This window comes from Hippopotamus amphibius, chromosome 14, assembly GCF_030028045.1.
Source record: "Hippopotamus amphibius kiboko isolate mHipAmp2 chromosome 14, mHipAmp2.hap2, whole genome shotgun sequence".
NCBI lineage: Eukaryota > Metazoa > Chordata > Mammalia > Artiodactyla > Hippopotamidae > Hippopotamus > Hippopotamus amphibius.
Genome location: NC_080199.1, coordinates 2496904 through 2524803, shown reverse-complemented (window position 1 = coordinate 2524803; position 27900 = coordinate 2496904). Strand labels below are relative to the sequence as shown.

Sequence of the window (27900 nt, the reverse complement as noted above, 5' to 3'; positions counted from 1 at the left end):
AACTGTTTTTACTATATTAGTGTAAGTCATCGAGTCGAGTATGGAAATGTCTGAAAGCTGCAGGACAGAAAAGCTCCTGGGCTGTTCCTTAGCGTGCTTCGGCGACAGCAAAGCCGTGGGAAAGCCAAGATACAGCTGTTTCCAGGCAAAGGGCCCAGGGCTGCTCAGTATCAACCACCCGTCTCCAAAGCACCCGAGAAACACGCCCAAAGCGGCTCCCGGGCACATGTGCGGGGCTCCGCACAGCACGCGGCGCGCGTGTCCACCGCTCCGGCCCCCGGCCCCCTCGGGAGCCCGGGGCAGGTGAAGGCGCCCGGCGGCCAGGCGCCCCGAGGTGCGGGTTCAAATCCCGCCGGCTCCCGGGCACCCTCCCCCCGCGCGGGGAGCACCCCGTCCTGCTCGGCCGCCCCCCGGCCTCGAGGAGTGCCCCGACTCGCCCCTCCCCGGCCCACAACAAAGGAGGCTCCCTCACGGATGCGCGGTCGCGGCCCACGGGGGTCCCCGGCGGGCGCCGGCCAGCAGAGCGCGCCCGCCCGTGCCGCGCGCGAGCCCCGGGCGCGGAGGGCGGCTCCGGCCGGGGACAAAGGCGCCGCGCGGGGCGCCGGGGCGCGGGGCGGCGGGGCGGGACGCCGGGCGCCGAGCCGGCCGGGACTCACCTTGGCGGCGGCGCGGCTGCCCTCCTCGTGGAGCAGGAGGGCGGCGGGCAGCAGCAGCAGCCAGACGCCTCGCGGGGGCCCCATGCTGGCGCGCCCGGGGCGGCGGGCACCGGCGGAGGACGGCGGCGGCGGCGGCGGCGGCGGGCGGCGCACTCCCGCGGGGCCGGGGCTCGAGCGCGGCGCACCGTCCCGGGCGCGGCGGCTCGCGGCGCAGACCTGAGCGCGGCCCGGCGAGCTCCCCAATTTGTTGGCGCTGCCCCTCCCCTCGGCGGCGCGGGGCGGGCGGCGCCTCCGAGGGGGAGGACCCTGCGGCGCGGGTAAGAGGCGGCAGGAGCGCGCGGCCGGGGGAGTGTGGCCGCCGCGCGCCGGGACGCAGGGCTCCGCGCTCCGCGCCCCGCCGCCGCCGCCGCCGCCAGCTCCGCGCCCCGCGCTCGCCGCGCCGGCGGAGCCCCGAGGGCCGCCCCGGGAGCCCGCGAGGCCGGCCGCGCTGCTCGGGCCGCCGGCGGCGCCCGTGGAGGGCGGGTGCGCGCGGGCGGCCGCCGCTGAAGCCGGGCCCGAGGTAGGAGCGGCCCCGGGACGCCGAGCCCCGGGCGGAGGAGGGCAGGGACTCGGGCGCCCCGCGCCGCCGGGGCTGCGCGCCCGGCTCTCGGAGCGGGAAGGCGGAGGGGACGGAGCGACCGCTGCTGAGCGGCCCCCACCCGGGCCTAGGTGGGCCGGCTCCCCCGCTCCCCGGCCGCGGCGCGGGGTGGCTCTCGGTCACCCCGGCAGGAGGCGGGGCGCACCCCGCTTTCCCGCGTCTCGAGGACGCCGGCCGGGCGGCGAGGATGCTCGCTCCCCGGCCAGGCTAAGCCCGCTTTGTGTCGCCTTGCAGGCTAGGAGGGACGGATCGGAACCCCGAGGGGCCGGACGGGGAACATGGACCGAGGCCAGCGCGCGGCGTCGCGCCCTGCCCTGCGGCGGTAAGCGACCTTCTGCCGGTCCCCTGGGTCCCGCGCGCGGGTGCTTTTAGGAACTGCTAAGCCGGGGCCGCACACTCACGGCGCTCTTTCTCCCTCTCCCATCCAGGTGGATGCTCCTGGGGGCCGTGACAGTGGGGCTCCTGGCCCAGAGCGTCCTGGCGGTAAGTCCTGGCTCGCGCTCCGGGCTGATTTGCGTGACAGAGAGAGTGGTTGGGACGCTGAGTGGCCTTGCTAGAAGGCCACGAGCGCGTGGTCACCTGAGCGTGTGTGTGTGTGTGTGTGTGTGTGTGTGTGTGTGTGTGTGTGTGTGCGCGCGCGCGCGCCTCTGTGTACCTGGGTGTCCCCGGCAGCCCCGACCCAGCCCAGGCTCTGAGAAAGCTCGTCTTCCCGGAGTAACTCCGGTTTGCCCTCCTTTGGGTCCCCCTTCAATCCTGTGCGTTACTGGCGTCGGCTCTTCCTTGGGAACCAGTAATTAAAAACATGTCTCGCGGCATCCTTTCCCCTCGTTTGAGCAAAACCGGTCGTTAGAAGCAAAGCTCGGCCTTAGAATCGAGGCGGTCAGACACGTGGCCCTCAGGCGCCAGGCTTAGGGCGAGAGTAGCTTGTGTGGCATCAGAAGCTGGTGTCGAGGTCCTGCCCTTGGCAGAATTTTCCTTCTTTTGAATGAGAGGCTTTGGGGGTGTGGGCAAGGCGAGGAGGACCCCGCGACGTTGTACTCCTGGTATCGCTGAGAGGGAACCATGGCAGAAAACACTGCGGGGGGCCAAGATGCTCTCTGGCTCCCGAAGAGCCAGGGTGGGGCAGCTAAGACTCCCACCAGGGACGCTGCTGACCGAGTGCCCCACCCCCAGCCCTGCCGTTCAAGGGGACTCTGCCAGCACTGTCCCTGCCTGGTGACTTCACTGTGGGATTTTGAACATTGTCGCAGGAGCCACCTTGGTTGAGTTTCGGGAGGCATGGCTGAGCTGTCACAGGTTTGCCGGGTCCCTTCAGTTGAGGACCCACATGTTGAAATGGGGACTGAAAGTCGAGGGGGCTTTACCAGGTGTGCTGGAGCCCACCCTCGCCTGGGCTGTCTGATGGAGTTCGGTGGCACCCAGTCTCCCAGGTGGCTCAGTTGAGACCCCCCTCACCACCACTCTGGGTAGAGTGCACACAGGCACCGTGGGAGGCTGTGTTCGTGGTTTGATGTGAATTCTGTTATTTTCACGTTGTTCCGTCCTCACGTAAAACAAACAAGGGCTTTGAAGGCTGTGAGCCAGGAAGAGCTGTCCTCGCTTGGGAAAAAAACCTTTAGCCTCACTTTTCTGCTGCCTTCTGCTCCACTTCAGGGCCCAAGATGGAGAGTCAGAAGAGCAGTCCGTAGACTTTGACCAGAGCATTCCAGGCCAAAGTTTTCTTAAGAGCTCGGGTCTGTCTCTCCTTCCTTTGCACATGGTCTGATTGCAGAAGATCAGAGCCTAGATATTTGAACCAGCCCAGTGGCCCTCATGGGTCCTTATGTGCACATGACATACAGGACTTGGCCCAGAGCTGGGAGCCAGGGCATACACACACACACAGACACACACACACACACACACACACACACACACACACACACACACACACACACACTCAGAGGAGGAGGTTCCCTGCAAAGGAAAGCTCCCAGTCCTACTGAGAATGTGCATTGGCTGTGCTCACCCACACCCCTTCGTCCTTAGAACCACTTTTGTAACATCAGTGCTTTCCTTCCTGAGGATGATGAGAATCTTCTCTGGGACTGATTCTCAAATGAGTGGAAAGGGCTTCATGTCAGAAGACCTGGGCACTAAAGACAGCTCTGCCCTGGTCTCATAAATCCTGAGCCCGCGTTGCCACACTTTGAACAGGAAGAGACTATCTCCCAGCTTGTTCCATCTGATACACTGCTGTGCCTTCCTCCAAAGCCCCTCAGGTGCCTCATACTCACCTGAGTCTCTGCTCCCTGATCCTTGGAGGGGACCCAGAGCATTTATTGCCTAGCAGTGCTTCTCGGAGGACACTCCTTGGACCCCTTCACTCACCTGGAAAGGCTGATTAAACATCCAGACCTCTGGTCCACATCTCAGATCTTCCGGTCAGACTCTCTGGGGTGGAGCCTGGGAGTCCGCCCTGCCACACGATGCGCAAGTTTGGCAGCCACTGAGTTAGCGGGTTGGGGTGGAAGGCACTGGAGTCCCTCGCCAGTTTATTTCTTTTCCCCTGGCTTTAGAGTCTAAATCTACAGATACAGACAGATACTTTTGAGTCATTTTTACTAGAGACATGTCGATACATATTATTCAATAAGCATGGAATTTACCATGTTCAACCAAAGATGCTCCACTAAGGAACCTCTTACTGACCCCTGGCTGTGATGGCTGTTACTCATAAAATAATGCCTTAACCTTTAACTGTATTTATGAAAAATTTTTCCTCATTGTGGCAAGTCCAGCTCCTGTCCTGTGTGCCTGCCACACTTGAGAACCCTGTCTCTTCCCACTTGTGCCAAAGAGTCTTCCCAGGGGTATTCAGTTCAGTAAAAAGGGCTGCTCATTGTAGCTTGCAGAGTTTTGTAGCAGAAGCAACTGAAAATGGTTAGCAGAGAGGGTAAATAATTATTTAATGAATACTTGCTATGTGCCAATTTGTATGCCTTTATCTAAGCTTCGTAGGAAAGCATACCTACCTGAGCAGGTAACTATTATTACCCCCATTTTACACATAAGAAAACAGAGGCACAAAGAGTTTAAACGCCTTGCCCAAGGTGTCTCTCTTTGCAAGCAGCAGATTTGAACCCAGGCATCTCCCCACTGCTTGGTTTCCCAGGGTCAGACTGCTGAGTCAACGGCTGATTTTCAGTCGTCGAGTCTCCTGGTCGTGCTTTCCTTGCTCTGGGCGGAGGCAGCAGAATGAGCCCCCCCACTGGTGTCTGGGAAGGGGAATTGCCCCCCGCCTCCTCTGCTGCTTTGCTCTGAAGGGCAGGAGCCCAGAGCGAGGGAGAGGTGACACGCTCTGGCGTCTGGAGGGAGAGAGGGCAGCAGCAAGTCCCCTGGCAGCCTGGGCTCAGGACCCAGCGCGGACACACGCGCCCTGGGCGTGCGGTGCTCTGTCGTCAGGCGGCCTTCCTGCAGCTGCCCGGCCTGAGGGCTGAGCCAGGGTGTGAGTGCACGTGAGACACGCATCCTCAACCGCCACCATCCCAGACATCGGAGGCAGGTTGCCTGGGGTGTGTGAGCCCCGGTGCTGGCACTACGGCCTCTTATCTCAAGCGATGGGGCAGCAGCCTTGATGATCTAAGAGAGCAGCCCTGTGACTCTAGGGGCAAGAGAATTCCAGAGAACAAAGATCAAACGTGGGCTGGGCTGACCTCCCGACCTCAGCCAGGGGGACCATAGATTCTGCAGGTATCGGGGCGGGGGGGGGGGGGGCGGCCAGGAGAGCCGGATGCCCAGGTGCTGTGCGCCCTGGGAGTTGCTGGGCTCCAGACTGCCTTCCCAGCAGCTCAGATTCCCAGGGCGCCTCCCAGGCTCCTCCCAGGGCTCCAGGCTCTGGAAAGTTCTCCTGCTGCTCCAGCATGCTGCTATGCCTTTCCCTCCCCCCAAGGAAAGAAAAAGAAGGAATACATTCTCAAGGTTTTCTTTTCTCCTTCCAGTCAGCTTATTGGTAAGTTACAGGAACTCTGTGGTGCTGAGATGCTTCCCATGCTTGAATTAAGACTCCTGGAGGTCAGATCTATCCCAGAATTCCCTGGAGCTCTAGTCCTATTGTTCAAAATCTGGGCCCCTAAGAAGAAGGGAAATATCACAAGGTTTCTTCTCTGTTAGTGGAAAAACAAGCAAATCTCCAGCTCTCTGAAGGCTCTTACAGTAATCCTCCCTGCATGGCTTGTGTGACTTGGCCACAGTAAATAACACCAGGGATTTGTCCTAGCATCCCAGAACAGATGCAGGTACGAGGGGGACAGAGGGACCACAGCTCTCCCACTGTAGGTATACTTAGGGCCAGAGAGAGAGAAAAGAAGAGTGGAATTCCAAGTAAAAAGTTCTAGAGTAGAAAACAAAAATTTTGCTAAAGTAATAAAAATCAAAGGATTGTCTGTCTTCCTGAAGAGAGGGTAAAAAAAATGGCTGGCTGGCTTCAATTAAATGAGAGAGAAAGTTCGAGGGAAAAACTAGAATGCGATGGAGATAAACCTTCTCAATGACGATAAAGTCATGAAGATGTCAGTAGGTAGAAGATGGTGGTTTTGCGCTTTTAATCTGAAAAGGGATTTTTCAGATTAGGAACCTTTGATTAGAGGACTTGAGAGGAAAATGTGAAGCCAGCCTCCTGCTGTACCTGGTGGCCTCATCACTGGTGTGTGGAAGCTGACGGGTGAGGTTGGGAACCCCGACTTTGGCTGATTCGGCTTGAAGCTGGGCGTTCTGCGCGGGAGCTGGTGCCACCCAGGGCCAGGGACCACACAGCAGGGTTGGGGGCAACCCAGTACCACCCCAGCGTGGCTCCTAACTGGCTGGGTGACCCCAGAGCAAGTGACTTAACATTTTGAGGGAGAGCTGGTGTCTGTCCACACCGGGATGCTCTGGGCGGTCAGCCACCCCAGGGAGTTGGAACGGCAGCGCTGAGGACGGGGGGACCCCCCCACCTCAGGCCCATCCTGGGCTGGGCCCTCACCCCTCCCAGCTGTGACACAGGGAAGGGGAGGCTGGTCCAGGCAGGCACTGGGGCTGCTCCAGAGATGACTTAAGATAAACGTGCTGCAGGAGGCTTCTTATCTTTGGGGGCGGGGAGCTTCTGCAACCCAGTGAGTGATACCTGATGAGCTGGGGTCAGAGGACGAGCAGGTTAGCTGGTGGTAACCTCCTGCCACCCCCCTGGTGGCTGCTCCCACACTGTGAGACTCCCCTGGGACAGCATGAGTGACTCATTAACCTCGATTTCAGTTGCCTCCCTGGGGGTCTGTGATTTTTTTTTTTTTTTTTTTTGATTATCCATGAAAGAAGATTAGAAGGTGTCTAATCTTAGGGAGACTGTGTGGGTTTCTCCAGCCCCACCCACGTGGTCAGGGAGTGAATTTCAAAGGACTTGTGAGCCGCTGGGCCCCACCCGCTGGCTTCCCAGCCCCCCGGGTGCCTGGCTTCCCAGTTCTCTCCCATGTGAGGATCTCCGGTCTCCTCCTGCTCCTGATGTGAACTGGGTGTTCTGTTCGGGTGGGTTCTCCTACCCTGAGTGAGGCTGCCTTTTGAAGCAACACGTTCTTTTGTAAAGAAAGTGCTTCTCTAAGTGCAGCACGGTATCCTAGATAGACTCCTGGAAGAGAGAAAGAACATTGGTGGGAAGACATGGAATTCTGATGGAGTCTGTGGTTTAGTGAATGTACTCATGCTAATTTCTAGTTTTGATAAAATGGGCCGAGGTTGTGTAAGATGTTGACATCGCAGCGTCAGGTCTGGGTGAAGGGTTGTATGGGGACTCTCCAAACTCTTTGCAAACCTTTGGCAAATATAATTCATTTCAAAGTAAAAACCTGCTCTTAGAAGCCCTGAACCAGGCACATCTGGCGTGCATAGTCCACACAGGTGCAGAGCGAGTGGAAAAGCCTAACGTGGTACATCAGGGATCAGTGAGAGGGAAATAGTGTCCCCACGCTTTGCTCAGATAGAAAAAGCAAACAAAAGGCACTTCTGTGTCCTTGGAAATCTAGCAGAAGTGGCCTCGCCTGGGGGAAGGGCTTTTGTCTCCCTAACTTGGGTGGAGTTCTTTACAAGGAGAGGGGAGGAAAGGCCCGCTGATGGAGTTTCCACGCTTCAGCATCTCTGAGCGGCTCCAGGGCTGGGCTACAACGGCCTCCCTCTTCTTGATCGACTGACCAGGGCAAGAACACGGTTGCACAGTTGTTTCCTGAGCCAAGACGGCACAGCGGGTTTGCAGGACCGTGTCGCTTCCAGGAGGGCTTTACATGCTCTCACCTCTGGCTCACTAATTTGTCAGGCCAGCGTCCGTAGGGGCCATGTGCGAAAGGAGAGCCCACCCCCACCTTCCTGCATGCCTAGGACACCCGGGGACAGCTATGATGAGGCCCCCTCCAGATGCGCCCCTGCATCGCCGCAGGCCACTGTGGAATTTGGCGTTAGCGCTCTCCAAGTGGCCGCAACTTCTGCTGCAGTCATGGGCTGGGGACAAGGGCCAGAAACAAGGATGGCCGGTGGCCGGTGGCTGTCACCTCACGCTGTCACCTCTGTCTCCGCCCTGCGGGGACAGAGCAGCCAGTGCTGGCTGTGTTCTGCGGCTTCCCCTACCCCGTCTCTCTCCTCACAGCAGCCTGAAGCCACCGTGACACGAGGGGCACGCTGCCCCTGGCCTGTCAGAGCCCCCGCGTAGCCGGTGTCAGAATCCCGTGCCCAGCTGGAGCCTCTGTCCCTTGGAAATGGCCCATCTCAGCGTCTAAGTAAAGTGCCCTCCCCAAATTACCGTCAGAGAGCCAGGATTTTATTTTATTCTGTTCTTTTTAGCTCTTTATTGGAATATAATTGCTTTACACTCTTGTACCAACTTTTGAGGGACACCAAAGTCAATCAGCTGTATTTATACATATATCCCCACATCCCCAAGAGCCAGGATTTTAAATTATCGTCCGCGACTCCTGTGGACATCAAGCGTTTGTCTTTACTCGTGTAATCACCTGCACTGGAATGGCAGCCACCGGGGCGCGAGGCCTGGGGCACATTACCTCTTTCCTCCAGGTCTCGCTCACGGCTGCATCGTATGATCCAGGTAGGCCCCCAAGAGAGTGCCGGTTCCACAAATAAGGGAAGGTACAGGGAGTTGAAAGTACTGAAACAAACCTGGATGAGCAATACCGTCACGGAACAAGGAGGAACGATTAGATGAAACGGTGGGTGCGCTCGGTGTGGACGTTCCCCCCAGTTAAGTGCTACCCCCCGCCGCTAAAGCTCTGTGTACAGGAGGATAAAGGCAGCGCTGACCCCTCTGCGAGACGTTTGCATTTTTTCGGAGGGATCGTTTCAGCCCCACCCCTAAAATTCCTATTTTGCTGCTTTTGCCCAGTTCACTGATCTCCCATGGGGGAATTACCGAAGAATTTGTGGGGTTGAATGACACGAACTGGTTTTCTGGTACCTGGTGGGCCTTACATAACACTGTGCTTTTCTGCGTGCTGAGCCCTTTTGGGTGCCTGTCTGTCCTTTGTGGAGGGGTGCGGGCCCCATGTGAGCAGAGGAAAGGGCTTCTGCGTGTGGACACGGCCACTGACACGTGCTCCCTGGGATGCCTCCCGGGTTGTGGCTTGTCCATTAGAGAAAAAGAAAGGCTGATTAGCAGCAGTAACTGCCCACTGCTGTCGGGGAGGAGCCACACGGGGAACGGCTGCCGCCCTCCCGCCGCCTCTGCCCGCACCCCTGCCACTGGCTGCAGGTTGGAGAAAAGGAGGGGGGGTCCCCTGGGAGGGTCTTTATGGGCTCCCCTGGGAAGAGGAACCCCTAAGGAAGCGTCTCGCATTCCAGAACCCCAGGAACAGCTAAAACCTCCCACGGGAGAAACACAGCAACGTGGTGCCAGGAACTGGTCCCAGCCCCTGACACGCATCACCGGCTAAACGCCCACAATTCTGTGATCATCCCACTTTACAGAGGTGCAGACAGAGGCACACAGGTTAGAGCACTTTAAGGTCAGTAAGGGAGAAAGCTGGGAGTGACGGCCAGGACTGGCTTATTCCATAACCTCTGCTCTTAACCATGGGGCTGGGCCGGCAAACCCCTAGCCATAGAGTATGTGTATATACTCCAACTGTGCGAGATGTTGGCTGTGTAAAACATGTATGTGGATATCATATGTAAATATATGTATATCTCATTAATCTATATGGAATATGGATAGGTGATAGATGATAGATACAGATATACATAGTTGATAAATTGATAGATGATAGATGCATAGATAGATAAATAACTATGGAAATGAGAGAGAGAAATAAAGAACACAGAACACATACACACATGCACACACACACGGCCCTTCGATGACCCCAGCTCCTCTCTCCCCAAGGACTGCCCAGGCAGGAGGAGAATGGCGGTCTCTAGGGAGCACCGGGCAGGCCTTTTCTTTCTGGGGTCCCCTCTGCAGAGAGGCTGACCTGCACGTGTGGATGACTAGCAGCTCTGGGGGGGATCTGATCAGCAGGGCAGAGTCCCAGAACCCTCCTTCTCCGGGTCCTCTGCGAACTCCCAGGAGGTGGAGATGAACGTACCACAGCATCATCTCGGAGCAGATGGAGAGCCTGTCGGAAAGTGTTAGTCCTGACTTGGAGGAAGAGTTCTTGAAATCCCCTGGGGAGGGACAGACCTTCCCAAGATCACCTTCGCCGTGCAGCGGACCCCATCCCCCTTGGACAGCAGTGTTATGACGACAGACTCCATTTTTCCTGGACCAGAGCCAGCTTCTCTGCGCTGGGGTCTGCTTTCACGGCTTTATTTTCTGTGCTAACGTGTTTCACCAGCGTTCCCATGAGCCAACAGGTAGACGGGCGTGGTCTGGTAAAAAGCGTTGGAGCATCTGGGTCAGAGTCCAATGACCGGGAAAAGTCACTTTTCCTTCCCTATCTCCTTTTCTTCACGTGTGAAACAGGAATGTTAGTATCTGTGTCACACGTTCACGGTGAGATCGTTGATGTGAAATTCATCCACCAAACACACGTCTCAGTTCTCCTAGGACTGATGTTCACTCACAGGTCATGTACCTCTGTCCTCTCGTGGGCACGGGGCCGGGGCCAGAGGAGGACAGGCCAGGAGCGGGGGGCGGGGGGAGGGGCGGGTGTTCTGAGCGTGTGTGTGGTGTTCGGGGTAGGCGTATCCAAGTGTCTGATGGAATCTGTAAGGTAAACGTGCCATCTGCAGTGTCCGTGGGGAGTGGGCAGCCCACAGAGGTCCCCTACTTTATTTTTTTAAGTGTAGATTTTGATATTTTTTTCTTGTTAGGGATCTATTTTATACATATTAATGTATATATGGCAATCCCAATCTCCCAATTCATCCCACCCCACCCCACCCCACTGCTTTCCCCACCGGGTGTCTGTATGTTTGTTCTCTACATCTGTGTCTCTGTTTCTGCCTTGCAAACCAGTTGGTCTGTACCATTTTTCTAGATTCTGCATATATGCATTAACATACGATATTTGTTTTTCTCTTTCTGACGCACTTCACTCTGTATGACAGCCTGTGGGTCCACCCATGTCTGTACAAATGACTGAATTTCATTCCTTTTTACAGCTGAGTAATATTCCATTGTATATATGTATCACATCTTCTTTATCCATTCATCTGTTGATGGACATTTAGGTTGCTTCCATGTCCTGGCTGTTGTAAATAGTGCTGCAGCGAGCACTGGGGTGCATGTTTTGAATTATGGTTTTCTCTGAATATATGCCTAGTAGTGGGATGGCTGGGTCATATGGTAATTCTATTTTTTGTTTTTTAAGGAACCTCCATACTGTTCTCCATAGTGGCTGTATCAATTTACATTCCCACCAACAGTACAAGAGGGTTCCCTTTTCCCCACACCCTCTCCAGCATTTATTGTTTGAGATTTTCTGATGGTGGCCCTTCTAACTGGTGTGAGGCGATGCCTCACTGTGGTCTGGATTTGCATCTCTCTAAGAATTAGGGATAGAGGCCCTGCTTTAGAGGAGAGAAGAGTCACTGCGGGCTCTCTGCCACGACACACGTGCCCTGCGTGTGGCCCTGGTGGCCGAGCAGAGGAGGGTCCCTGCTCAGGCGCTCGGGCAGAGGCAGAGGCAGTGACATGGGCACAGCAGGCCAGTGGGAGGGCACTGTGGGGAAGAAGGTTCTGGGCCTCACAGTTCAGGGTGCCCTGGACCTGCCTGGTGGGGAGCAGCTGTAACTCCGTGAGCCTGTGCTGGGGACACGCTCACCAATGCTCAAGCATCCACTTGGCGAGATGGGTGCAGGGGCATCTTCCCAAAGCCTTTGGACGGTTGTTTGTATTTTCTTAATTCTGGAAAATGCCGAGGGAAGAATGTTACTTTTAATTAAAGTTAGGTCAAGGTGTAGCTAAATTATTTCCAGAACAAATGGAAAGACTTACAAACACAGGACATTTTGTTCCAAGAATTCTGAGACCCAAGTATCATTTAACAAAGCAAGAAAACTCTAGAGGCCTTGGTTTGGCAACGTGGCACAGAAAAACACACCACTGAACCTAGGAGAGGAGGTCTTTCTGGAGGGAGCAGAGAGACCCCCTCCCCCAGCCTTTGCCAAACAGGGCCGTCTGCAGAGCTCTCTCGCTGCGGGGGTTTCACAGCCAGGAAGAACCCACACACACCCACACATTTCCTCCTGAGCGCCCAGGTGGGCAAGGCCAATGGGTGGCCTCAAACAGGAAGAGTCCAGCTGGAAATTCCAGGGGGAAAATCACCCCCTTCCCTTTCTTCCTTACTTGGTCACGGTCCTAATTGTAACAACAGAAAAGTTGCAATGAAGGACCAAATACGGGCCTGAGATCCTGTCCCTTCCTATCTGAAAAGCACCTTCCTTTCCTACCAGCTCCCACCAGGTCTGGCAGCTGCCCTCATCGCTCCGCTCCCCCCCGCCCAAGACAATCTTAGCTCAGACGGGATTTCCGTGGTCTTAGTCATGAGCTTCCGTGGCCCAGCCTTCCCTTCCCGTTGCAAAACAAGGAATATTAACAGCAAACAGTCTGAAACGGTTTGTAAACCTTATGCCAGTGCGTGTAGACATCAGTTTTTGTGTCTGCTTATCAACATCAAGATGCCAGAGGCTGGAAAAGTCAATGCGTTTCTCTTTGTGAAGTCACACGGTACAGTGGTTTTTTCAGCTGTCTGCCTTGGCTTTTGTGAAACTGCAAAAGAGCAAACACGTTCATTTTCCTTGCATTTCTAAAAAGCTGCAACGTTAAAACCAGGATGACAATCTTGGCAGAAATCATTCATGTTTATAAAGAAGGCTCGTCGAAGGAGGGGTCCGCTCAGCAAACTTTCTGGCTAGTAAGGGGCCGGGTCCCAGCATCACAGAAGAGCACGCCTTCAAGGCATGACGTGAAGCATTCCTTCAAAGCCTTAACAGATTTCCTGGAGTTTCAAAGGAGAATGTCGTGTTCCTATTCCCCCAAGTGATTCTCCAAGGAACCAGCGCGGCTCCGTTACAGGAACAGAGAACGCAGTTGTCAGATCTGCTCTTGATTGAAATGGGGGCTCAGCCAGGTCACTCAGCTCAGCTGCCTGTGCGGGGAAGAAAGTGTGCACGGGCCCAGGGAAGGGACCCCGCCATCCAGGTACAGGTGGACACCGCAGCTCCCTCTCCTTCTTCCTCTCCCACTGCCTCCCTGTCTCCCCTCCCAGCAGGAGGCCCTGTGTCAGCCGTCACCCACTTTTGCCCGCAAGTTGTTCTTGCCAGGACATGGAAGACAAACGCCAACCTCTCCCAGGTCAAGTCAGTGCAGTCCCATCGAGGAAGCTGGGGAGAAAAGAGATAAAAACATCTCTTTCCAGGTTCTAACTGCCTCTTTTCACCCCCATTCCAAATTTCTTCACCGACCCTCTGTGCCCGTCTAGATCTAACACTTTGCTCAAAAGCGGGTCCGTCGTCAGCTGCTCGCATGCAGAACTGGCCTCTGGTTTCCTAGGAAGCCTGGGGACCTTGTCCTGGCAGGAGGCGCGGGTGAGCTGGGGACCTCTGAGGGCCTGTGAGCGAGCCGCCCCGGGTGGGGCCCGGCATCCGGGTCAGGCGGTGTCTGCCAGCCTGGCTGCCCTGGCCGTCGCCCGCGGGAGGCTGCAGGAGGCGGGCGGGGGCCCAGCCCCGGGGACACCCTCGGGTGACCGCAGGGGACTGTCGGAGCCACGCCGGGGCCGGCTCGCCCTGTGAGGTCAGGAGGGCGACTGGCTGTGTCCACCGGGTTCTCCAGTCCCGGGCCCTCCACCCGCCAGACGCAGCCGCAGGCCCTGGGCGCTGAGGCGCAGCCTGCTGGGTGCAGCGCGGCGCCCCCGTGGCCGCTCCCGGTGACCCGTCCTCGGCCCGGCTGCTCCACGTGGGCGGACTAGGCCACCTCTGAGGCCCTGCGCTGTGATTCGCGGGTGACCCTGAGCTCCTGCGCTGTGATTGGCGGGTGAGCCTGAGCCCCTGCGCTGTGATTGGCAGGTGACCCTGAGCCTGTGTGCGGTGATTGGTGGGTGACCCTGAGCCCCTGCTCTGTGATTGGCGGGTGATTTGAGCCCCTGCTCTGCGATTCGCGGGTGATTTGAGCCCCTGAGCTGCGATTGGCGGGTGATTTATTGGCTTTTCAACAGAAGCGGTTCGTTACCTGCTTCTGACCTGGTTGGAATCTCATGGTCTAGAAATGAAGGACTGACTTTACTCCAGAGGGGGAGGAAGATTGGTCATGCGCACTCTGGATTTTTTCTTTTTTAAGTCCCCACAGTCCTTAATGAAGAGGTAAAAGCAGCAAGGACGGAGACACACACACACACATGTGTGCACACATATGTACACACACATGTACACACGTGTACACACACACACAGTCTTTCTCTGTCCGCAGCGCCTTTAACAAAACCTTGATCCGTCTAGTCCCTGAGCGAGGACAAACGACAGGCTGCTTCGTCTGCCCACATGTTTGCCTTCACGTTGGTCTCTCTTCCCCACTGGGCTGAATCAACTAGAGTCTAAGGATAAACACAGGAAAAAAGGCAGGCCTCGCGAGGTTTTCCTTAACCCCTCCCGTTAGAAAGTTGCCTGAGCTCTTCATTCCTGCGAAGCATTTCACGTGTTACAAACTAGATAAATTTCCTGAAATTAAAAAATAAAACCTTGACGTGTGACTCCCACGTCCCACACGCGACAAACCTGCGGCGTTTGTAAATGAGTCACTGGAAAATGCCCTTATTTATGTCGTCCGCGGTCTCCTGCGCATCTGTCTAGTGCAGACCTGTGTTCACTCTTTTATACTTTCTTCTTGCAGTTGATAAAACACACACGCGTTTACCTCTGAGCCGTCTTTAAGCGCACGAGTCAGCCGCACTAAGAACATCCACGTTGTTGCGCGATCTTCGTGCATCTCCGGAACTTCCTCCATCATCCCAAAGTGAAGCTCTGTCCCTTTAAACAGTAACTCCCTCTTCCCCCTCCCAGCCCCTGGTCACCCCCAGTCTCCGTGTCTCTGCGTTTGCGTGTTTTGGGGACCTCGTGGAAGTGGAGTCCTACGGTATCTGTCTTTTTGTGACTGGCTGATCGCACTTAGCGTCATGTCTGGAAGGTTCAGACATGTTGAAGCACGTGTCAGAATGTCCTTCCTTTTCGAGGCTGAATAATATTCCTGTGCGTTCCTGAGTTATTGTTTTAAAGTCCAGCCTTGTTGTCTTGGCTGGTAGGGTTCGGTGGTTAGTGTCAAGGTTGGAAGAAGCACGTGGGCCCGTTGGCCACGGGGCTTCTGTACTTGGGTCTCTCAGATGGCCCCCCGCCCCCGCCACTTCCGCTTGGCTCGCAGGCGGCCCCTCTCCTCTAGATGCGGGTCTTGCCGTCTGGTGGGTGCTGACCACTCCCTGATAGCACGGGTCCTTCGGGTGCGCTGCTTCTGACACGCTGAGCCCCAGTGCTCCTCCTGCACCTCTGCTGAACCTCTCAGTCTGAGAGAAGGGAGCGACCCAGTGAAAACCTGCAGCCGGTCCCCTGGAACCCGGGGTGGGAGTGTGAGGGCCTTTAGCCACATCACTAGTTTGGATCCCAAAGATGGGCTCGCTTGAGGCCCGCTAGCTACTCTGCACGTCTCTTCTGCACGCTCTGGGTGGGAGCCGTCAGGAGGCTGTGACCCGACGCCCGGGAGGACGAGGGGGCCCCAGAAGCAGCCACGTGCCAGGGACAATACCAGGTGTTGGCGTGAGGAGCCTGCGGGATGCCTGGAACCCATCTTGCTGTGGGTTTTTTTCTCTTTTAAGTTAGCGGCGCTGCATATGTCTGTTTAACGGATGCTCCCTCCTCTGCAGCTGGGCATCTCAGGGTTTAAACGAGTGAGCGTCAGAGAAGCCAAGGGGCCAGCCAGAGGGTCGGGGTCGCAGGCAGAGGGTCCGCAGAAATGGCTCTTGCTGCCTCTGCTGCGCTCATGCCGGGAGGGCAGGCAGAGGCCCCGGGAGAAGACTCCCAGGGAAGGAGGCTTGCTCTTTCTGCCGAACCTGAGCGTGGCCCCGTGAGCTCCAGGGTCGTGGTCGTGGTCGTGGGCGCCCAGTACCCAGTGCGGGTCGCGCGTGGGGGCTGCGATCTGACCCACAGCCCAGACAGACGCAAGCAGGAGGGAAGCCAGCAGGGAAGACGGGAGCCCTGGTCAGAACCGACACTCAGTGTCTGGGGACTTTTTGTTCAGAATCCCAGCACGCATCATGCTGCCCAGGGCCAGAGGCTCAGCCCTCAGAAGCACGCACCTGCAGCCAGTGACGCGGGCTCCTCTCTCCCTGCCCTACTCGATTTGAATGGCTGCGTGAAAACTACTGGGGTAGACAGACGTCGGCTTATCTGCAAAGTCAAACTAATGCAAAATATGCTTCCTCGGCAAGACAGGGTGCCAGCTGTCTCCTGGCGAGCATTCGGCCAGTGAGGTCTGCGGGCTGAGCTGGGCTTTTTCTTCAGGGCAGAGGAGCTTGGCCAGTGGCCTCTTTTGTGCTTCTGGAAACTCTGTCGAGGGTAAGAATGTGGAAAGTGGCCAGTGACCAGACCACATGGGCCAATGGAATGGGGGAGGGTCATTCAGACCCCTCACTTATCCATCACAGTGATAACTGAACTTGGCCCCATGACTCCCTCCCTCCTGGGCCCGGGATGGTGAGGCTGCCGGGGGAATGGGGCTTGCCTGGGAAGTCACCCTCCCCTAGGAACGCTGATCCCTGACACAGAGTCCACAGAAAACGCATCGACACTGCTCTGAGGTCCTGGCTGGGTTCGAAAGAGCCGGGCCAGAGCGGTGCCGGCAGACTCTGTGTTTGATTCCGCAGATTCGGACTCCACAGGTCTGGGTAGGGCCTGGGACTCTGCATTTCTAACCCAGTCCCAGGTGATGAGCCGCTGCTGGTCCCGGGACCACCGTTTGGGTAGCGAGTCTTAGACACTTGTCTCCAGGGCCTTGTGATTCTGTTTGCCCTTTGAATAGTCACTTCCCCACCATCAGCAGAAGGTACACCCAGGCTTGCTTGCCCCCAGAAGGTCCTGCCAGTCGTCTGAAATGCTGCAAACAACACACTCCACTCACTTGTCTGCAGAGGCAATTTTTGAAAAGCTGTAGATAAAAGAAAGATGGTTTTCATCTGCTGTTGTCTGGAAGGGTTAAGGAATTTCTCTCTGCAGAGCGTTTTATCTTTGACATGTAGGGCTGGCTGAGGCCTCCTGGGGTCATGTCCTGCCTGAGAGCAAGTTTGACCCTGAGCGTTGCAAAAACAGCCTGTGTGGGGAGGGGAGGGGCTGGGAGAAGGGGCATCGTGGCCTATTTCATGGAAGCACATTTATCGCCATAAAAAGTGGGTCTGAACACCATCAGCTTTATCTCATCGCCGTTTGAATGGTTTAACCCGAAGGGTGCACACAGGGCTCAGAAACCAGCTCATCTCAGAGTAGCTGTTTAGAGCCAAGTATTAGAAAACAACACTTCTGCGTCACGGAGAGTTTACTTGAAGCCTGTTTCCTGTTGAAATGAAATTGGAAGCACATCCCCTCCACCCACTTCTCTCTCTCAGTTGTTCAAGGAGAACTGTTGCTTGTGGAATGACACTTGATTTTCCCCAGTGATGGTCAGTCATGCGTTTGACCCTCTCTAGTTAAAGCATCTACCAAACGGAGTCCTTTGGAAAATTCCATGTAGGACAAGCACATATTAGAGATAAAAGCAAAGATTAAGGAGGCAGGCCTATTAGGCAAATGTCTACAAAGGAAATCATTTTGGAAGATTAGTGAATGGAGGTAGAGAACCTGGGATTTGCACAATGACCGAGGCAGTGCAGTTACAGGAAGGTCCCTCCCGTAGACTTTAATCACGGGGTCCCTTTGTGCATCTTCACTTCCCCTTGAGACTCCGTATTCCTGAAGGTTCTCCGTCTCCTTCAAGGTACAGAGTTTGTACTTTGCATGTGGTGGGGGAGGGGGGTCCCCTCCCAGAACTTCATTCTAAGTCATTTGCTTAGAGTTGAGGTGATATTTGCCCCATCGACCCGAGGTGAGGAGGAGCTTTAGCCTTGAAGTCCGGCTCACGTGGCTTCCTGAACTGTGATCTTAGGTGAGATCTTCAGTTCCTCAAGGCTTTGTTCTCCTCCTCTGCAAAATGAGTTTGTAATCCTGCCTCAGCTCGTTGCTAAAAGAGCTCAATTCGGTAAGGTACGTAAAGCACCACACACAGTGCCTGGTGTAGAATAAACCCCCCGCAGGTGCCCTGATGACTGTTCTTCCCCCTGAACTCAATGCCCCTTGAACTTGACTGGGTCCCTCCTTGTCGCTCTCCCTGGCAACAGCCCCCCACCCAGCCCCTCCGCATCCCTGAGTCATGGAGCCTTGGCAGGTAACTCCAACGGCTTTTCAGTGGAGACACGCTCCTTCAGTGCATCTCTCCATCAGCATGTTGCAGGCCCCAGGCATGTCTTAAGGAGGCTGTTCATGGACATGAGGTGCTTGAGTTTTCACTGACCCCAGTTTGCACGGACCCCTTCTCCGGCTCCTGTGGCCTTCACGGCGTGGGTTCCACAGAGACCTGGGCTCTTTCTCAGGCCCGGCTCTTCCCCCGTCCCACGCCTGGTCCGGCTGCCTCTGTAGCAGTTCTGACTCTGTTGGGTCAGGTCCGGGGGTTCCATCTACATCCAACGTCTTGATTCCTAACCTGTCCATCTACGTGGCAACATGAGGGTAACACGCTCTCAGCTTGATTGTTGAGTTATTGCTTAAAAATCAGTGACTGTCACAGCCTCAGATGGCAGCTCCTAAGCCAACGGACATACTTGACCTGTCTGTGCCCAAAACAGCCTGACCACAAATAGAGAACAAGCTTGTCTGAAGGTAAAGCCCTGTTCAATGCAGCCCCCTCTTGCCCCCAGAAGCTTAAAGCAGCGTTCACTCAGTCACTTGTAGAGTCTCAGCTTCAGACACCTGTGCCCTCTCCAACACACATGCACTCACCACCACCGCACATCCGCTGCCTCCCAGCCTCAGTGACCCTCGCCCCAGGGACCTCTGTTTCAGCCACCTGGGTGGGGTGCCTTCAAGAGGGCTCCTGGCATCCACATCCCGGCTTCACCTGCCCCTCTATGTGGGTGAGTTCACTCCCCCACTGGCTGGCTTCCATCCACATGTTCAGGGACTCCCCCCTGCCCCTCCTCAGGGCTCAGCACACACAGTCTCCCACTCTGTGTAGTGAAGAAAACTCCCACATCACTGTCCACACTGGATCCCATCCAGAAAACAACCGTTACATCACCACGGTGTCCCAGCCAGCCATCCTGGCCCGTTCATCTCAGGGCCAACATGGCCCCACATTGTACATTCAGTTCTTGCTGTTAAGAGACAGAGAATTGAGAGTGCCTTAGAGAGGTCCTCTCAAATAGCCCCGGGTAGTGGGGCTTTTTTTTTAACATCACAGTTTATTTGGTTTTTTTTATACATATACATATATCTATTCTTTTTCAGATTCTTTTCCCATATAGGCTATTACAGAGTATTGAGTAGAGTTCCCGTGCTATACAGTCAGTCCTTGTCGATTACGTAGGTTTTAAGTGCATGTCTTTTTATAATGAAGAGCTGGAGATGGGGTGTTGGAATGAAAAGCAAAGAATTCAGCTTGAAGTAGTTGGCTCTTGTTGTTTTAAGAGAGGAATTCACTCTGTGGGCGTCACTGAAGCGTTAAAATCCCCCCAGCAGCCCTAGAGAAATAGTTCCCCTGCTGTGACCCACACCCAGCTAATTTTGTTTTCATCATTGGTTAAGGCATGGTTCTGAGGGAAGTTTTAACTCTTGGCCGTCATCGTTTAAAAACCTACCCTTTAAAACAAAGTCATGAACATAAACAGCTTTTCCTGATCACAGACACAAAATTATTATTTTCCCATAGACTTAGTAAAGTCTAAATAGATTTTTAAAACATTTTCCTGAAATTTTCTCATGAAACAGAGTCAATATTTTAAATGTTAGGTGATGCTAGAATTATAAACTATAAATCATGTACCATAAACCTCTTTAATCTAGACTAATAATTATGACTTTGTCTTCAGTAAACTACAAGCATGAAGAAGTTTCCAGTTAACATGGATAGTCTGAAAAAGTTAGCCAGAAGATACTTAATCTACTTGAGAAAACAAATCTCCTTCGGGCACTTGTGAAGCACTCATTTACCTGCACAAAATACTTTGTTCCTAAGTGTTATCAATTTGCTTAAACCATCCTGAAGAACCTCTCTCTGAGGGCCATGACTTCTTAGCTGGATTGTTGACTTGCTTAAAAAAAAAAAAGAGTAAAATTTTGTTTCTCTTTTCAAAATTCCCCAGTTCAGGTGATTTTCCTGTTCAATCTAATCCTTCCACATTAAATAAAATCAGTCCAAATTTTCACTCTAGCTCGACATCGAGGAAGAGCCAACTAGGCTAATCAATGACACAAATGCCGTATAAGTGGAGACTTGCCTGTTAAACATTTTATTATCTTTCTCTGTTTCATGCCTTTCTTTTGTGAAATATGAAAATAAAACACTGGGTTTTCAGAAGAAATTGAAGGTGCAGATATGTTTAGTTCAGTGTTCTAGCAGAATGTTTAATTCACTGATTGTACCATATGAAAGATGATATATAAGGACATTTTCCTTGGGAAGGGGTCATCCTAGGTGTCAAAGCTTAGAGGCAGGTAATCATCCCCAGGGATCAACTAATCCACATTGCTCCTGAGGGTAAGTTTGGGGCCCAGAGAGGTACAGACATCAGCCTGTAACCACACAGCTAGCTCCTGGGAGAACTGAGAACCCAAGCCCTAATCTGTGCCAGCCTTCATAAACTAATGCTGTCATCTAATTTCACTGATTAAGTCATTTTATATATTAGGTCATTTCTTTGAGTACATTACATGGTTCACTGCTTTTAAAGGCTTGTTTTGGAAATGGTGAACAGAACATTCTACGAAGTTAAACCCATTGATCTTCATAGAACTACATCATGGAACAAGCTCCTACTTCGTTGAGATCCCATACTATGGCAAAAATAAGTTCTCCTATTTTAACACAATGTATTTGAAGTCCAAAATCAGGTAAAGAGATTTCAAAAACATGCTTATCTGGACAAGATGCAGAAGTAAGTTAAATGGAGAAAGTCTAGACCTTTGAACAAGTCAACTGTAACGTTACTTCAATCCCTGGGGTATTCGATTTTTTAAATGCTAGTGGTTTAAAAGCTATACTAGATTTAAAGGCGTGCAAGGCACCACATTTACTCTTTCATCGCCCTGTATACCTCTAAGAACAATCCCCCCGTCATGGACGTCACCTTGAGTCGACCTGAGTTTTTATTTCTTGAAGAAGGAAGGCTTAAATTCTTAAGAATACCTAACTTAGAGAATCCAGAAAGCTGAGATGAGACTCCTGACATACTGAAGCCCTTCTTAAAAGCCCTAGACAGTAGTGAGAAGCATTAGGAAGGGGCGAGGTGAGAATTCATAGTTCTGGAGAGAGGCTACAGAGAAGAAAATCAGCAAGAGGCAGAAAATATGGCATTTGGAGGGTGGGCGACCTCAGGGTCCCTGGGTGCTGAGAAAGGCCCCGCCCTCTCGTCCCTGTTCCTGATCATCTTATACATTTCTCGAGTTCTATCATAGCCATCATCTCCTTTAATCCTCACAGCAGCCTTGTAAACAGACGGAACAGGTGCAGTCGTCCTATTTACAGCCGAAGCAAAGGGGAGCCAGAGAGATTCAGTAACATGCTGACATCACTACGTTGTTACAGAGCTGGTGTTGGAGCCTCCTTTTCCTTGACGGCTTTGTCCTGAACAGATTATTCCAGATTCGTGCAGCTCTGTGGACATTTCCATCTGGTATTCCCAGTCACCCCATGAAGGAAGGAAAGGGCTATGATAAGCACCGTGACGTTGGTAGGAAAAGAGAGCAAAGTGCATAACTCCATCTCGAGCAGAGGAGGAGTCTATAAAATGCACCAGCATCCATCTTATGAAGCCAGCTTCTCATCTCGTACTGGCAAAACCAAGGGTGGCAGATGCAATAAGTATATGGCTTCAAGTTGCCAACCCCTTCTCCCCCGGTGCACATTTTGGTTTTCTATAAATACGAATTACGCTTTTTCAGATTTGGGGAGCCCTGTAGGAATTTTCGCATGAAATGGGACGGGTGCTGTGTTTTGCCACGGAAGAGTTCAAGGCTCTCCACGGCCCCTTTAACTGCGGATGGCACTTGATTTTGTTTTGCAAGGCCCTCTTATGGCTGCTTGACTTCCTCTCAAGCAAGCTAAATGAGGGAATTTTCAGTATTATAACGGTCACTAAGCAGACAACTGGCGTGTCAGCGTTCAGAAGGGGATGCGGTGTCGGGGTGAGGGTGGAAAGATACTGCTGTAGCTCAATGTTTTCCTTGGGTGGCTTCGTTGTGGACGTGGGTGGCGAGTTGGAATGAAGCTGGGAGGTGTTGTTAGGGAGGGTGGGGGGGCAGGAACAATACCACGCAGAGCCCTTCGCAGCCACGGTGCCAGCTCCATTGGGCCAAATCCCCTGAAATCTATTGACGCTCCCCATCTGCTTGTTCACAGTTCGTCTAGGCAACTCTGAAAATTGCCTGAAACCTCCTCAGGCCAGTATTTCTGGGATTCTCTTATGGTTCAAAGCAAAGTGCATCTCTTTGTTTGCCCAGGTTTCCAGTACTGGCCGTCCACCACCCTCCTGAAACGCTGCCCTGAGCCGCGTGGTCCTGTTTGATCTGTTGTAGATGCTGCACCGTGTAGGTACCATAGAGCTGGGTGACTTGGCCCCGTTCCTTTGAATTAAAGACCTCTTGCTCAGTGCTTTTCCTGAGAGCAATTAGTTTCCAAAACAGCAATTAAGAAGAGTTTTCTCCCAGGAACTGGCAGCGGGGTTGCCTGTCTTGACCTATTTTGGCTGACTGATTCCTCCCTACATAGTTTGGTAATCAGGCTATTAGGCTGTTTTGGAGTCTTCGCCCCTACATTCCTCTACAGTGTGTCTTACATCTTCTTCACTTCTACGAAAAATAGCTACTCATCAAAATGCTATTTCAATAGTCCCCGGGCATTCAGGTTCTCTTGGGGTCAGTGATATTTTTTTCTTTCCGTGTAGCTATTTACAAAAGGAAAGGTACTGCTACTGTTTTCTTCAAGAAAGATCCCAAAACTCTTAAATCATCCTCCAAAGATCTGCTTGAACGTTGTATACTGGACCTAAAATATACCAATAAAACCATGTGGTAATGTCAGGCAATACCAAAGTTACAATTGCTGGCATAAGACAACTGAACTATCCATATACGGTTCCCAGTTCCTTTGAGACTCATTGTCAAAGTGTTGACAAGAACAAGATTACATGAGAGATAGCAGACCTACCCAAAATCTCCGTAATATGTTTTTCTGCAGCAATTTTCCATCTTACTCATCTCAGAGATTTCCATGTTGTTGAAAAGAAAGACGAGTCATAATATTCCCTGCTTGTCAGTGGTGGGCAAGGTCAGCACAGAGTTGGAGCTGTCGGGCAATGTGCTGGGCTAGGCTGCCTTGATCCCCGAAAACTCATGCCCGGCCCTCATTCATCAGCCCCGGCCTGGGATGGGGATGAGAGGGTGGGCGAGGAGTGTGCCAACAGACCCCACAGCGCTCAGATGCAGATCACTCACGACCACAGAGCCCCGTTTCTAAGACTAGGGGCAGTAGTAGGAATGAGGCGATATTCCAAAAACTAACTCAAAACAACCAACAGAAGAATGTGATGTCTTATATTGACTCTCACAGTATCTGTATTTCACTGATTACTGATGAGGTCACGCAGACTTGTGTGTATTTATTGGCCATTTGGATATTCTCTCCCGTGATCACAGGTTTGAGAATGGTGCCTAATTGTCTCCTGAATGTCTATATTCGTACTGACTTGGAGCTCTTTATTCTAAATACAAGCCTCTGTTGTTTACATGTGTTAGAAACGCTTTGTTCCACTCTGTGGCTTACTTTTTCCTCTCTCTTAATGAATTTTTTTGATGGGCTGGCACCTCAAATTTTAACGTAGTCTGATTTCTCCATCTTTTTGTGGTTAGTGCTTTCCCAAACTCACTCATTAACTCTAAAAGTTTACTATAGATGCTATCATGTTATCTGCAAATGAGGGCTTCACACCTTCCGTTTTAGTCCTTATACCTTTTCTTTTTTTCCCCCTTGCTTTACTGTATTGTCTAGAATAAATCAGAAATATCGAGCCAGGAAATGCTTTTTAACCCCCTACGTATTATGTATGCCTCACCAGTAGGCTTTGAGATGAGTATTAGAACCTACACAAGCTATTTTCAGAACCCAAGCTCACCTTTAAAATTGTATGATCCTCTTTTCTTGTCTTATTGCTGTGGCTAGGACTTCCAAAACTATGTTGAATAAAAGTGGCGAGAGTGGGCATCCTTGTCTTGTTCCTGATCTTAGAGGAAATGCTTTCAGCTTTTCACCATTAAGTATGATGTTAGCTGTGGGTTTGTCATATATGGCCTTTATTATGTTAGGTAGGTTCCCTCTATGCCCACTTTCTGGGGAGTTTTTATCATAAATGCTGTTGAATTTTATCAGAAGCTTTTTCTGCATCTACTGAGATGATCATATGGTTTAATTCTTCAGTTTGTTAATGTGGTGGATCATATTGATTGATTTGCAGATTTTGTAAAGTCCTTGCATCCCTGGGATAAATCTGATTTGATTGTGGTGTATGATCCTTCTGCTGTATTGTTGGAGTCAGTTTGCTTGTATTCTATTTGTTGAGGACTTTTGCATCTATGTTCATTGGTGGTATTGGCCTCTAGTTTTCTTTTTTTGTTGTCTCTTTGTCTGGTTTTGGTAGCAGGGTGATTGTGGCCTTATAGAATGAGTTCAGAAGTAGTCCTTCCTCTGCAACTTTTTGGAATAGTTTCAGAAGGATAGGTGTTCACTCTTCTCCAAATGTTTGGTAGAATTCACCTGTGAAGCCATCTGGTCCTGGACTTTGGTTTGCTGGGAGTTGTTAAATTACTGATTCAATTTCAGTACTGCTAATTTGTCTGTTCATATTTTCTATGTCTTCCTGCTTCAGTCTTGGGAGATTGTACCTTTCTAAGAATTTGTCCATTTCTTCTAGGTTGTCCATTTTATTGGTGTATGTATAACTGAATCATTTTGCTATACGCCTAAAACTAGCACAACATTATAAATCAACTATATTGCAATAAAAAATGTTAAAATAAAATAAAAAGTAAAATTTTATGATACTGCAAATAGCTTACTGGACTGTCTTGCAATAGAAAATACCATAGGAAACAATTTTCCAAGCCCACCTCATCTTTAATCAGGTTTAGATCAGAAATTCAAATACAGAGAGAAGTAAACTAGGGACAAAGTGATAGTGACAACACCACAAACCAATGCTGTCACTGATGTTGTGAAATAAGCATGACAACTCCCACTACATGGTGCTTTCTCATGTAGCACTGTTTCACCTCCTCTCCTCTGTCCTCCTGGGTTTGAATGTTGACACTGGAGTGTTAACTGTTGATGATGTCCCTAAGAAGGCAAACACTGGCAGATAGAAGACGAGAAGGGTTGGGCTTACAGAGATATGGACCTATCCAGTCTTCTGACATGTTCACTTTTAATAGAAGAATCAGTTTCTAAGTTTGGACCATATTTTGCCATCCTTAGGAGTGATGTTGTGAAAGGTGAGCAGTGACTCCTCCAGCATCACCTGGTTTGCTGTGTGGCTGGTGTGGAGCATGTTTGTCACATCAGCAGTGTTCTCAAATGCGTGCTTCCTTCCAGCAACGGTGAAGTCTGTGGCTGGGCTCAGTTGAAGTACATCACCACCTAAGCACAGTGATATTTCCAGAAGCCCAAATTCCACTGGTAGTTATGTAAGTCCTATCTCTGAGCCAGAGAGAAAGTGGGAGTGAGAGGTGCCAGGGTCCTCTCAGGAGCCAACAAGGCTTACTTCTGGGAAGTATGTGTTCCACCAACCGAAAGAGGTAGAAGATGGAGGAGAGCGTAGCTATGCCTGTGGTCTATCCATCACCCTGAGAAAGACTCTTGACAGTCAAAGAAAATCCCCCACTGTGCACCAGCTGTGCCCACATTCCACCTCTGATTTATGACCATTCCAGAGGCATGGCTGCCGTTTGATGATTCCTGATGCTGTAATTTGGAAATATGTCTCTATGGCAACCGTCCGTGTCCTTCTGCTTTAGCCCCATCTGTAGGCAGTAACGTCCTTCACGTCATCACAGAAAGATAACTATTTGCTTTTTGTTAATAAGATCCTCTCTGCACTTGGAAAACATGACAACTCTCCACATGCCACTGCAGCCCTGATCCCAATCCCATGTCCAGCCTGCATGACTGAGCCCTGACCCTCCTGATGGGTTTGCAGTGAGATCAGGAGCAGCTGAGCCTCTTCGCTTCCTGAGGGGTGTGCATTCTCACACCTGCACGCACGTTGCATCCTCTCTCTCTTTTCTAACTCTCTGCTTAGGGGGCAATGTTTGGAAGCACTTTTCTTCTCCAAACATTTCCTAGCTTCTCTAGGATGGGTTGTGACCGAGATGTCCCAGATGGAATCTGCCCCTCTGGTGACAGCACGGTTCCCCTGCGCAGAGGGAAGGATGCCTGCATCCGAGCAGCGCCTGCCTTTCTCCGGAGAACCAGGTCACCTGCTCCCACGTGGGCATCAGCACAGCCCTTGGCTCTTTTCCAGTCATGCGCATCTACGGGAAACTTGCCCTAATGATTCTGAGGCCAGATGGCTCAGCAAATGAATTTCAACTTTGTTTTTTTACTCCTTTATGGTTCTTTCCCTCTTTTTCTAACTTTTTATTTTACATTGGAGTGTAGTTGACTAACAGCATTGTGTTAGTTTCAGGTGTACAGCAACGTGATTCAGTTACACACATGCAGGTATCTATTCTTCTTCAAATTCTTTTCCCATTTAGGTCGTTACAGAATATTGAGCAGAGCTCCCTGTGCTGTCCAGTAGGTCCTTGTTGATTATCTATTTTAAATATAGCCGTGTGTACCTGTCGATCCCAAACTCTCAATCTATTCCTACCCCCACCCTGCCCTTCCCCCCGGTAACCATAAGTTCATTCTCTGTGTCTGTGAGTCTGTTTCTGTTTTGTAAATAAGTTCATTTGGATCATTTTTTTAGATTCCGCACATAAGTGATATGGTACAATACTTCCCTTTCTCTGTCTGACTTACTTCACTCAGTGTGACAATCTCTAGGTCCATCCATGTTGCTGCAAATGGCATTTTGTTCCTTTTCGTGGCTGAGTAACATTCCCTTGTGTATATGCACCACCTCCTCTTTATCCGGGCACCTGTCCACGGACACTGAGGTTGCCGCCGTGTCCCGGCGGGCGTGAAGAGCGCTGCAGTGAACAGTGCGGGGCGTGAGTTTCAGCTTCTTGGCTTATCAGCCTCAACCCCCCACCCGCCCCCCGGGCCAGCCTGCTCCCTGACAGCCGTGGGCACTCCGTAAAGGGGCGAGCTCCTCCCCAGTGCCCAGCGCTTCCCCAGCTCCTGCCGACTGTGGATGCCCCTTCGGGCCTGAACGTCTCCCTCCCCTGCCTGGAGGCCTCTACCTGCCCGCGGGGGGCCTCGGGCACGTGGTCCATCCAGGATGCTGGGAGTGCCCCTCAGGACGTGATGGCGCCCACGTCTGAATTCTCTTGCTGGTTTTCTGTACTTTTACTAAGACCCTTAGACAGTCACATCTGCTTTGCCGTCTAGTTGTGGTTACAGATAGTTAATGAGAGATAATGGACTAGACCCTGGGCTGTCTTACACACCGTACCTCACGTTACCTCCAGGGTCATTCTGTGAGGTGGAGCTAATATATCCTCACGTTACAGACGAGGAAGCCGAGGCTCTGAAAGTTAAGTGAGTGGTGGGGCCTGACACCCACCTCCCCTCCACCCACCGCTCGCCTGGTCTGAACCTGCTGTGACGGCGTCAGCCTTCAGAGTGTGTGGCACGTGGCACGTAAAGTGGGTGTCCCC

At 52.4% G+C, this 27900-nt stretch overlaps 2 protein-coding genes across 4 annotated transcripts in view; one reads left to right on the top strand and one right to left on the bottom strand.

Moving 5' to 3' along the window:
- The window catches only part of COL4A1 (collagen type IV alpha 1 chain), a 137177-nt gene extending 136319 nt beyond the window's left edge, over positions 1-858 (bottom strand). Inside the window, exon 1 of the mRNA XM_057707669.1 lies at positions 657-858. Coding sequence (XP_057563652.1) covers positions 657-740 — 84 coding nt within the window. The 5' untranslated portion in view covers positions 741-858. The remainder of the gene's footprint in view (positions 1-656) is intronic.
- COL4A2 (collagen type IV alpha 2 chain) overlaps positions 5-27900 on the top strand; it is a 163189-nt gene continuing 135293 nt past the window's right edge. For 2 of the 3 annotated variants that reach the window (XM_057707667.1, XM_057707665.1), the window contains exons 1-3: positions 1090-1215; positions 1528-1615; positions 1722-1776. In XM_057707667.1, the coding sequence (XP_057563650.1) occupies positions 1572-1615; positions 1722-1776 (99 nt within the window). In that variant the 5' untranslated portion in view covers positions 1090-1215; positions 1528-1571. Of the gene's footprint in view, positions 22-1089; positions 1216-1527; positions 1616-1721; positions 1777-27900 lie in introns of those variants that run through there. The other variant, XM_057707666.1, reaches the window with a different exon arrangement.